Source organism: Oculina patagonica, chromosome 1, assembly GCF_052425735.1.
Source record: "Oculina patagonica isolate OP01 chromosome 1, crgOcupat, whole genome shotgun sequence".
In the NCBI taxonomy this organism is placed as follows: domain Eukaryota; kingdom Metazoa; phylum Cnidaria; class Anthozoa; order Scleractinia; family Oculinidae; genus Oculina; species Oculina patagonica.
In genome coordinates, this window is record NC_135758.1 from 2,829,218 (window position 1) to 2,841,593 (window position 12,376).

At 39.6% G+C, this 12,376-nt stretch overlaps 2 protein-coding genes across 4 annotated transcripts in view; one reads left to right on the plus strand and one right to left on the minus strand.

Annotated features, from left to right (window-relative positions):
- The window catches only part of LOC144631577 (structural maintenance of chromosomes protein 5-like), an 81,831-nt gene extending 81,344 nt beyond the window's left edge, over window positions 1–487 (minus strand). Inside the window, exon 1 of the mRNA XM_078490070.1 lies at window positions 304–487. Within this exon, the coding sequence (XP_078346196.1) occupies window positions 304–455 (152 nt within the window). The 5' untranslated portion in view covers window positions 456–487. The remainder of the gene's footprint in view (window positions 1–303) is intronic.
- The window catches only part of LOC144649000 (leucine-rich repeat serine/threonine-protein kinase 1-like), a 51,667-nt gene that overhangs the window by 17,272 nt on the left and 22,019 nt on the right, over window positions 1–12,376 (plus strand). Inside the window, exons 1-9 of one of the 3 annotated variants that reach the window (XM_078508555.1) lie at window positions 565–762; window positions 2,277–2,955; window positions 3,847–4,128; window positions 6,411–6,729; window positions 7,187–7,429; window positions 8,720–8,955; window positions 9,694–9,803; window positions 10,451–10,554; window positions 11,237–11,380. The exons of 1 other annotated variant lie outside the window; for it this stretch is intronic. In XM_078508555.1, the coding sequence (XP_078364681.1) occupies window positions 753–762; window positions 2,277–2,955; window positions 3,847–4,128; window positions 6,411–6,729; window positions 7,187–7,429; window positions 8,720–8,955; window positions 9,694–9,803; window positions 10,451–10,554; window positions 11,237–11,380 (2,127 nt within the window). In that variant the 5' untranslated portion in view covers window positions 565–752. Of the gene's footprint in view, window positions 1–564; window positions 763–2,276; window positions 2,956–3,846; window positions 4,129–6,410; window positions 6,730–7,186; window positions 7,430–8,719; window positions 8,956–9,693; window positions 9,804–10,450; window positions 10,555–11,236; window positions 11,381–12,376 lie in introns of those variants that run through there. One more of the 3 variants, XM_078508484.1, reaches the window with a different exon arrangement.

The window sequence follows — 12,376 nt, forward strand, 5'->3', positions numbered from 1 at the left end:
TGCAAACTCCCCACAAGCTTGCAAAGCTCTGTGAATCCACATGTATGTCACGGATTGCAACTACGGCGAAACTACGGCACAAAGATCGAAGCGGACTCGGAGGTATTAAACCAACAGATCTTGTGGAACTTTCAAGCTTTCAAAGTATGCAACGACTGTTATTTTGTCAAGTATAAGCTTATACATAAGTCTTATGTAAGTATCTACGAGCGACCGAATACAACAAACCGCACATTCACGCGATTTTTCTGGCACCGTGCACATTCGATTTCATCTGTGCAGAAAACTACAATTCAAACTTACACAAAGTTCCGCATCTTGACACGCACTATTGCACCATCCACGAAGCCCTCGTTTGCATCTTCGTCATCTGGGTGACCACCAGCGCCAGATTTACTTTTCTTGCTTGTATCAAAGTGACTTTTCAAGCTGGAACTTGGCCTCTTCGACGCCATCTTGCTGAAATTTCCCGCTAAATGTGTGTTGGCATACGGGACTTTGTATTCCCAAATAAAGAGTAGACACTCCAAATTTGGAGTGCTCTGTCAGACCATGACGGAAGTCACGCAATTTCCAGTGAAGTGACTGTAGTCCAGTTCCTGGAAACACAAGAAGCGTCCCAGCTGCCCTTGCCCCAGCAGAATCCTTCATCACAGATGTCTCCGAGTAGTTTTCACACTTCATCCTGTTTTTAGAGGAATGTTACGCCACAGCAAAATTATTCTTGGAAGAAGTTCTAGTATAAATACGCCATGAGCAAAGGTAAATTATTCTAGAATGCGGAAACGTGACATGGCTTGCAAAATATCATTATATTTGAGCCGATATTTCAACCCTCAAAGGCATTATTGCACTGCATCGGTGAACTTCACAAGGGATGTTTTTCTTAGAAGCTCTATTTGATAATTTGAGTTACGAGCTTCACAATCGCCGTCTGTTTGAGGTCAATTTCTAGATCTTTCTGCCTTTTCGTGGATCACTGAATCGAATTTGCATTTACAAAGTGAAAAGATTGTTTCTGTCGCTGAATGACGATCCCATTGACTCAATGTTCAAGTGATCGTAAGTGAATGCCTGAATAACTTTCTTGAATTGTCAATGCAAGGTTAAATATCTTTGTTATTTTAAAATGTGAAGTTGCTGTGGATCTATTAATTGTCACATGTTGCATTGTGCATGCTCACTACAGTTTCAACTTAATTTAGTAACAATCGTGCTGAAGATCATGATAACGATTATTTTTCAGATTTGAATGTTTTATCAAACATTTAATTTGAACATAATATAATTAAATAATATGGTTAATATGGTTAAGTGTAACCATAAAGTTATATCTTTAATTTTTTGAGAATGTCTAGTCTAGTCAATCTGCTTCAGTCTTAATCTTACAAATGCAACTAATCTAACTAACCAAAGCAGTGATCAATTACTTTTATATTTTGCTGTGCTGTGTTTAAGTTAAGTACATGTCTGATTGGAAGACAATGCTGTAATTGTTATTTATGATTATCGGTTCTTAGAATTAAGAATTACCTGTTTCTGGTGAAGAATATGCTTGGAATCAACTTCAGTTGACAATCACTTCCTGTTTATATATCTTAGAATCTTAGTGCTTAGAATTCAATCTCGTGCAGAGTATAAAATACATGTAAACTGGCATTCCCCCACCCTCACCCTCCCCAAGCACCCCAAACCCCACGTAACCACTCGAACTAAATCGAACCTTTGATTAATCGAACTCAATCGAAATAATCGAACCCAATCATATGATTGGGTTTGATTGCGCTCGGTAATCAAACACAATCACACTCTCACAAAAAAATTTGAGCAATCGAACCCAATCGAACCTTCAATTTTGTTCCAAACATTTGAGTAGTTACGCCTGGTAAGAAAGGTTACATTCTTCGATGCCCCCTCCTTCCCTCTTTCGGCAATTTAAATCCGATACTGACACGTGTAAATAAAAAGAAACAAGAAAACTAGGTGAACTTTAGTGAGCTGAAACTCCTGATTGGATTTGAGTGGTTTTGTGGCCTTTATTTGTAATTTCAGATCTCCCAAACAACACAGTATATTTTTGAATGCCCACTACATGTACATTATGACAATTTGTGGAATTTGCAAACTGTATAAATGATTGGTTGTTTTTCATATTATTTTCTTGTAAAAATACATTTAGGATATATTCCCCTTACATGTAGTTGATGAGTTTCTTTCTTTTTATCAGCTAGTTTGCTTGACTAACATCCTCAATTTTTTTACATTTGCCCTTTCAGGAGTAATTAAACAGCTGCACGAGGCCTGCAGGACAGGCAACCTTGACACGCTGTTACAAGCAATTTACTATAATCATGACATAGTGCAAGAACTCATCTGTGGCGGTGAAGCAGATGACAACTGTACCTCACCTAGAAATTTTCTACACATGGCTTGTGAAAATGGTCATTTGGATGTAGTACGTCAGCTTGTAGATTTTGGAGCAGATGTCAATCAAATAGCAGATGAAAATGGAACTCCTTTATGTGTTGCTTGCATGAAAGGACACGCAGACATTGCACAGTTTTTGCTTTCCAAAGGTGCATTAGTGCACGATCCTGCACTGGGTAACTCGTCACCCATTTTACTTGCCTGTAAATCTGGAAAGCATGAAGTAGTGGAATTTTTGCTATCGGAGGAGCCTCTTCTTTTACGGACGCACGGACAGTTGCTACTTTACGAGGCCTGCAGACTTGGGCATGGGCGGGTTGTACGATTGTTAATCAAGAAAGGGGTGGACGTGGATCCTCCTCTAGTAGCGTTAGATTCTCAGGGTGGCCGAGTACCAGGGAGCCCACTGCAAGGTGCTTGTGTGGGTCGGCAGACTGCCATTGTTAATTATCTTATAGAAAATGGGGCTAAAGTGACTTGCGACATCGTGGAGAAATATTGGGAACTGATAGGAGATGCACTAATGAGGTAAGAAATATTCATAACATCCTCATCTTCTTTATCTTTGTCACAATCATCATCATCATCATCATCATCATAGCCACAGTCACAAAAACCACCACAACCACCCCTGCCACCACCACAATCACCATCACCTGCAGCCGCCATCACCGCCGCCACTATAGCTGTTACGACCACCATCATAATCATTGCCACATTATCATCATTGTCGTCATCATTGCCATTGTTGTTGTTGTTGTTATCATCCTCATCCTAGTCATCATCCCCCCTGCTTCCCCACCTTCTCCTCCTCCTCCTCATCATCATCATCATCATCATTGTCATCATCATCATCATCTTTATTGCCATTCAGGGCCGTACCTAGGATTTTTTGTCTGCAGGGGCAAGTTTTCCAGGCAGGGGGCAACTGGTTTTTTTTCAGTATAGTTTTTCTTTTTTTCCTTTAGTTTTCTTAGTTTTTTTAGTTTTCCTGGCAGGGGCACTCCCCCCCCCCCCTCCCGCCCGCTAGGTACGACCCTGCATTAGCATTCCCATTCCCATAACAGTCAACTCTCACCTTAATATAAAATTGGGACACCTCGCTATTAAGCACACCCTGCTATTATCGACAGGAGTTGAAGACCCCGCGAATAAGAATTACTGAAAATAACTCTTGCTCGCTACTACAGATTTTCTCTATTACGGACACCAAATCATGGTCCTGAAGGTGTTGGTTATAGAGAGAGTCGACTGTATTGCCATTGTCACCATTATCATGGCCGTCATAGTTGTTGGCATTTGTCCCTGTCATTTATCGCTTATTTGTTTCCAAGTAGTATTTGTTATAACAATTTGGCCCTGTCTACATTGTATATAATGCATCCATTTAATTTTCCTTTCAATACCTTCTTTTTGCAGATACACAAAGGAAACTAGAAACAAACGCAAGACAACACTCTCATTTGAAGTGGATCCCACTGTCACCATGTTTTCTGCTGCATGGGACAGAAAAAACTTGTATGCACTTCACAAAGCCTGGTTTGTTAACTTGTCGGCAAGGCTTGTCAGTATTGAACTGTCAGAAAATCACCTTGAGGAACTCCCAGATGAGCTGTTCAACATCCTGCCTGCCTTGGAAGTACTTGATGTGTCCAAAAATAAGCTAGAATATTTACCTGAAGTTATAAGCAGCTATACAAGGTATGCGTGATAACACTTTGCTTTGAGTAACAGTGCACTGACCTTTACTACACTGTATATGAAAAATTTATTCAGATTTCAAAACGAAGTGGTTCAATTAAGGAGGCACTATTCAGGTCACATGAATTGTACTGTCAACCCCAATACAGAAATGCAGAATAGACATTCTGTAATATTGATACAGACTGGGACATCAATTTACAAACTTGAAGCTTAAAGGCGATAAAACTTGCACATTCATTTCACAAGTGCAAGACAATATTCGCATCCAATCTGTATGGTTATCTACAATGCCGTGCTTTCAGCTCATTATTGTAAATACCCAATACAGATTGGCTGCTTATATTGTATCATGTACATTTAATGTAAACGCCCCTCTTCCGTTTTTACACCCCCCTCCCTAAGGTCACATTTTCCCAACCTCCTAGTCAGGTCCCTCTCCTCTGTATTACAAGAAAATGAGCTCATTTTCAGCTTGGTTCAAATCCTGTCTCTGCACGCCAAATGAAAATTTCGGCAGGGATGCTGCTTGGTAAATGCCACCTATATAATTATGTACATGTATGTAATACTGACAAGCTAATGGGTTTGTCAAAAGCAGTCCTTCTGAGGGGCTTTTGAGGCATAACCTGGGTATCCCGAAAGAGGATGTCTGTGACAAATTATTTGAAACTGGTGGTGGAATTAGGCTCTTTCCAGTTTGACTGAAGAGATTTAAAAAGTTGACGCTAAAAAGGCCGAGAATGTAATATAAAAGTAGTAAGCACAAAATTTGAACTCAAAGGATTAATAATCTGACAAAACTTTATAATGGTGCTCATTTCACCCGGGGAGTCCGTATTTACCGATAACTTACACTGTAATAAATACCGAAGATTTTCTTCAAAAATGAAATATTTCCCAGACGTAACGGATCTTAGAACTAAAATGTTATAAAAATATAGGCTTCAATGCTTTTCAGTGCAAAGTTCAGAGACGCGGTTAATTCTTATTCGACTAACAATATTAAATTTCGCTTTTCTCGGAATGTGTTTGTGCACGCTGGCCGGACTTAAGTATTTTTTTTTATATAAGAACTTTTTTTATAAGAACGTCGAGGCTGAAAAGTGGCCAAAATTTAAGAACATCCTAAGAATGTGCCGAAGGCTGAAATTTTGGTAGGAACGAATATATTTTTTCCTATTTGTTGTGAGTGAAAAAATATATGATTGTACTAAATGCCTTGAATAAATCTTTATTTAAATCATGACCTGTAACCAACATTATCATCACTCACAGGTGACATGAACACGAACCTATCGGTTAAGAATGTGACTTCTTTACTGCAATACCACTTTGTTTTTTAAATTAAAAAAAAAATAAGAAAGTTTAAAGGAAATTTAGGCTCAATTCTTCAAAAATATTACGAACGTTCGGTCTCGGCCGAAAATTAGACGTTCTTCTAAAGGAAGAATGTATGAGTCCCGTCTTTGTCCCGTGAAAGCACGTTTCATTAAACTTCCATAACGACATTGTTTACTTTGTCCGTTCTGCGATCAGTTGAAATGAAAGGCAAGGCTTTCAAAGAGAGTTCGTAATACTTTCCTAACTAGTGGTTCAATAAACGCGCTTTTTTATTATCATTATCAGTTTTGAGTTATAATTATTATTATCACTTGACTACAGCAATCTAAACTTTAAATGCCGTGAGAAATGAAAATTTAAATAAATGAATTTTATCCATTTAAGAAGCTCACAGTTGCGATGCAACTGAATGCCCAGCATAACAATGTGAAAGGAAATATGCATCGCAACTTTTCGTTACGGAAAGCTCTGTTTGAAGTAGAATTAAGTCTTTTTTTTTTTACTTTTCGTAAAGGTGCGTTGACATTTATTACGTCACGAAACGTTTCGCGCATCATGTATCGCCACGTATCGTAACAGCGCAACAAAAGTGAAAAACAGGTTTTGGGAAGCGGGGACGGGGGAGGTGCATGAAACATCGCCCAAGGTAACAGCGCATTTCTACAATCAATATTTGGGGTGGGTCGGGAGGTTGCGTTTGTGTGTGGTCCTGCTGGGAGCGAAGCGTTGTGTTCACACTAAATTTCTGCTGAGCGAAACAAAAGTTTCGCTATGAGCTCTAGTTTTAGCCAATGATTTTAGTATCGCGATCAACAAGCCAATCATTTATTTTAATGCCAAAGCGCAGATGTTCGACCCTGCTAACGCGCATAACACTTGACTACTTTAAATAGTGAAATAAAGTTATCATACCCTTTATCCATCTTATTTTCCATCAGAATACAGAAACTCTCTGCTAATGACAACGAGCTGAAGTTTGTGCCAGCCTCACTACTGCAGATACCAACCTTAAAGAAACTGCATCTCGCACGTAACAATATCACATCCTTATGTGGCGACCCAAATGACAGCGACGAACTTGGCTCAAGCATGACTGACAGTGAAACATGGGGCTGTACAGCCCTGAAGGTCCTCAGCTTGTCGTACAATAAGCTGGAGTGTTTACCGAGAGGAATTCAGGGAGCTATTGGGTTAACAAAGCTTTTGGTCGACCATAACAAGCTACGAGATTTCCCCATGCCTTGGAAATGCCCCTTGGTAGGTTTGTTAAAGGAGCTACGTCATTTTTTTTGTCTAAACTGTTCTGAAATTAGTGGTAGGCAACTTAACCATAAAAACATTTTCTTTGAACATCTAAAGGAAGATATAACCTTAACTTGGGGATAGAAATTAAGCAACGGCTATAAATATCGATTTTTTTTAAGACGCGCTGAAAAAACTTGAATTAAGTTGCAATCCGTTTCCATCCGAGCCATCTGCAGCCAAAGACGCTTGTTAACGGTTTCAGTGCTCTAATATAGCAATTTTTAATAAAAACGGACTATTATTTTTAGGTTTCTTGCTACACAGATATAAATTTTGACTGTTCAAAAATCTGGTAAAATCCGTGACATAGTCCCTTAAAACGCATTGTAAAAAAGGTTGCTGTTGTAAGTTGTTGTTGTTGTTGTTGCCTCAATTTCCTAACAAATGACGTTTTTTCCTCTATTCACAGGAAATCCTCGATCTTTCCCACAACAATTTGTCCCATTTTTCTTGCAACCTGGAAATGGTGTGGTCATCTTCTTTAAAGCGACTTAACCTTTCGAACAATCATCTTGGAACGATTTCTTGGAACGTGTGTCAGCTAATGGTTCTTCAAGATCTGGACTTGAGTCACAACTCCATCAGATTATTGCCAAAGCCAGAATTTTGGAGGTGTAGCACTTTGCACAAGTTTAACCTCTCCTACAACAAGGTATTTGAGCAATTAATAAGTTTTATTTCTTTTCGTAACATCATTGGTTGTCGCTGTACAAGCTTGCTAACTGAATTCACGTGACAAGCAGAGAAGCAGCTGCATGACTTGCAAAAAATTCTGACGATTTTAATTTCGGACAAAAAAAAGTGTCCGAAAATAAAATGGTCCAAAATTTTTGAGCGTCGGAAATAGTTACAGTGCACAAACAAACCCGATGTGGCAAGGAAGGGGTTTGAAATGCCAGAAATAGTAGAAGCTGTAACAAAGGAACTAGAGCTAGATGAGCCGTTTGAAGATCTTGTAGCAGATCATTAAGCCACTTTGAGCTCTCCTTCATGGAGCGAACTCTAGCTGAGACACGGCTTGAGATACGTCACGGCTTGATAGTTCATGTACTTGTTATTTTCGTGTCGGTGTATCTGTAAAATCGTGCGAGTGAAGTAAAGCTATCATTTTCACAGATGTTGTTTCAGTTTAATTCGTGTTTTGTAGGCATAAATTTACTTAGTTATGTTTTAGCAAAGTGTCCTAAATTTTTGTCTGAAATTTGCCCGAAATGAGATAAAAAGTGTCCGAAATTTTAACGTCCGATTTTTTGCAAGTAATGTACATCGTGTATTATGAGCTCCAGCGACTGAACACATTTCAACGCGGGTGTTGTTTGGTGAGGAAAAATACGACCTTGAAACCGAGAAATTCCGCACTGATAGTCAGTTTGCACTACAAAGGACTGGCTCTATTTAACTCTCTGGACATAACCTAGTTGTGAGGCCATTTGCAGTCAGATTGTTTACGTGATATTTGTAGATGTCGGGGGACTACAAACGGACTTTTGCCCGCCATTTTCGTCTTGAAGTATAATATTAATTTGTAAGAGTGTTCTGTTTTAGGCTGTTTCGGTGTGTTCTGGTGTTCTGGGCTTTACATGTTTCCCAAGTCGATCTTGAAGTAATATATCAAACGCGAGAGGCAGTGTTTCATCGGAATATCTAAACACCGAGAAGAGAGTTGAAAATACGACGGGCAGCGTAGTATTTTTGACGAAATTCGAGCTGTTGGATAGCCGATGAAACACTGTCTCGAGTGTTTGATATATCTTCTCAATCGAAACAAAAACTACGGAGTAAACGGAGAAATGAAATCGTAAATATCTATGCTAATTAAGACCGGGTTTCCAAACCTCCTTCACGGTTATGATTTTCATTGTTTTTACTTGATGAATTATATATGAGTTTGAGAATTATACAGGAATGCCTACAATAGTAACTTTGACTTTTTTTTATTCAGCTCTCCGCCAAACCACTTGTGGATCCACAAGCCACTTCCCCCAAGCGCTTTCCGTTTTCTGGCGTTTTCAAGACCACCGGCCAAGAAGACTCTCAAGATATCAAGACGGATTGTGAATTTCCTGCCTCACTGCTTGCTCCCACGCTGGAAACACTTCTTTTAAGCGACAACAACTTACAAGTGGTACCCGTGAGTATTTGTGGACTGATGAGCCTCATCGAGCTGGATTTAAGCAAGTGAGAAAAAAAAAATATTATTCGATGAGTTACGACAGATACTAAACAGGCGTTTCCCCCCTTTTTTCTCTGCCCTCCCCCCCTTCTTTTTCTCTCTCCCTTAACCTATCTTTTTCTTGTAACATATTCACTTCCAAGGAAGCTGTGTAGTGTTTTTTTTTTTTTTTTTCATTCTCCCAAATTGCAATGGAATGAGTGACCCTACATGTATAAACGAGCTAAGGCAACAAAAATAAACGAGCAAGAAAACACAGTCCCACTTTTTTCTTCCTTCTTAACTGTGTTGTATAGTGTTTAGAGAGGCGCCCCCAGGGGTTTCAGGGAACAAGGGAACATGACCATTTACTTTTTGGAAACATGGAAACAAAAGGAAAATAAAACTGGGAGCAAGGGAACAAAAGCATATCTAAGGGAACAGGGAACACCAACCCCCCCCCCCCCCCCCAATGGCCATCTTTAGAGAGTCCCAGAACAGATTGGGTATTACATTAGAATACCCTGCGCGCAAGTTTATACATAAACATTTTTGAAACGCGTACGGCGATCGGAAGGCGAATGCAACTGCTGTTGGCGTGCTTTTGACACAACTAATCAGTTGAAACGCTCTCTCACAATAGACTCATGTGCAAAGTTGTGTTATTTTGACGACGAAGCCTTGGTCGAGATATCTTACAATTTAAAATTCCAATCGTAGTTGGGGTTTTTTCGTACTTCTAAAAATGTTTCTTGTTTTTGCAGTAATCCTGACTTGAGAACACTTCCTCCTGAACTTGGCAACCTGCGTGAATGCTGGCAACTTAGACTGAACAAGCTGTATCTTCCAGGCATTCCTAAACACGTTAGACCAGGTATATTAAAAATTGTTAATGTAATTTTTTTACCTACGTAACACAGAGGAGCTTAGAGCTACGTGCATCGAAGATCGAGTTGGTTTTTGTGGAGGGAGGAAAAGCAGAGACCCGAAGAAAACCCTCAGAGCAAGGACGAGAACCAACAACAAACGCAACCCACAAATGGCACCGGCTCCGGGCCACATTGGTGGGAGGCGAGCGTTCTCACCACTGCGCCATCCCTAGCCTGTAATTCCTTAGCTGTTTTTCTATCATTTAATCGCGAAGCTGCTTTTTTCGAAATTTAGCAGGCGCGAGGGGAGGGGAACGTCAGAGTTGTTTTGTCCATTCCGCGCATTTCTCTCGCCAACTTATTTATGATGGCAGCTTCACTTTTGAACGGACGGCCCAACGATTGAATTGCAAAAAAAATGGAAAGTCAGTGTTTAAAACCTACAAACAAAGCAAAAAAAAAAAAAAAAAAAAAAAAAAACGAAACAAAACAAAAAACAAAAGAAAGAAACAAAAACGCAACAAGGACAGAAGATTCTGTCATTAGTTGTTCCTGATTTCAATTCCAATTCGTCAACTGCTGCTTCTTGCGCATTGACCAAACCTGCTTACGTTCTTTTTATTATTATTCCTTTTTTAAAAAATCATTTTAGGTGAGAACGGTGTTCGACCTAAAGATACCCTGGCGTACTTACGAGCTACTCTGCGCAAGTCAGTGCCGTATTACCGCATGAAGCTCATGGTGGTAGGAATGCAGGTAACAGCTACTCTTACGAAATCAGACTCTCCCCTCCCCCCGAGTTCTTCACCAGTATAAAGTGATTGATTTCTTTCGCCTTAGACCAAGCATTTTCAATTGCTTAATCGAAATTCCCAGCCAGAAAGGAGGATCAGCTAGGCAAATTATGTGGTACTATAACGAAATCAAACTCTTCCCCCCTCCCCCTCCTCCCGAATTCATCGCTAGTATAAAATGATGATTTTCTTTCGCCTTAGACCAAGCATTTTTATTTTCTTTGTCCAATTTCCCAGCTAGAAAAAAAGTCACGAGTGAGAATCAGCTAGGCAAAACATGTGGTACTCCCCCCTCCCCACGAGTTCATCACTAGTATAAAATGGTAATTTTGTTTCGCCCAAGACCAAGCATTTTCAATTACTTAGTCCGATTTCACAGTTAAAAAAGCCCGAAGACATGGATTTTGCTGTGTACCGTCAGAACAGCGTAAAGTGAAAGTGATCAAATTTTGAGTAAGTTGGAGAATGGTGACCAAGGCAGCGAATTTTTTCATGTTTCTGTTTTGGCTAGAGGATAATTCTGACACCGATTGACGAACTGAATTGATCGAAATTCAGTTTTAAATTGACGTTGTACTTGGGTTCGCCGTTGTGGTTGTATAAACGCGCTACTTTATTGTAGTCATATCTTTTTGTTTTTATAGGGTCGTGGGAAGACAACTCTTTTGGCGGCTTTGAAGGGTCAGAAACTGCCTCCTAACTTGTCCACTGTGGGGATTGTGATCGATGAATGGCAGGTTCAAATGTCTTCCAGTTCACGGTTCACATTACAACGCTTCTTAACACAGGTAGTGATTGCATGATCAGCGTCCATTTTCTCCATACAGTTTTTAATGTAAAGTAACACACGAGTTATGAGAATATAGTGACATCACCAAAGGAAGAAAGCCGCGAGATATGATAAGTTCTCTCCACTAGTGCTGTAAGATATGTATGGTTATTTTTGGACATCAGGAAAAAGTTCAAAAGTTGGTCTGTTTTTTCGACTTTTAAATTTCGCGAATTGTTTACATGTTTTTCATACCCTCTTCTTTTGTTCAAACACTTCTAACTTGTTTGCTTTGTCAAATTAATGCAAGTGTTGTTTATAGTGGTCATGCACTTAGCTTCATATCTCTTAGAGATAGCTAGTTTAAAGGCATGCCAGTGAAACAGAGGAAACAAATATTTTAAATGAACATAACAACGTTAAAAATCCCGACTAGCAGAAGGCAGACCAGTTGGCTATATACAAAGCGTGTCCGAGGATTTGAACTCGGGACGACCAAGAACAAATCCAGCAATTGGTAGGGTGGAGGGTTTTAACCCCGGACCTCCGGATTACAGCACCAGCGTCCTAAAACCACTCGGTCCCGCTGCTTTCCTATTCTTTCTTGAAGTCATTGAACTCAACGCAAATCTCTGTTATGTAACCCCTCTACGCCGTGAAAGTGAAGCTAAACCCGGAACAAATACTACCCTTGAAATGTTGGAAAACACTTCATTTTTTTCATTGCTAACGGCGCTTTCCATTATTCAGAACTGGCCTACCGGTCCGGTGGATTTGAATGTGAAATGGGCCTTTTCTACGAGAATTTCCCACAAATCCACCACAACAGTGCGTAATATTTATGCATTGACTGATTTGACAGGACAAAACTGACTGACAGCGGAATTACATCTACATCTACATTTAATAAGTTGGTAAAAAGTCCATACGGATATCACACCAACGTCTAAAAATAAGTAAAAATACAATATGTACATATATAATAACTGAAAAATTCTAAATTAATTCTAAAAAT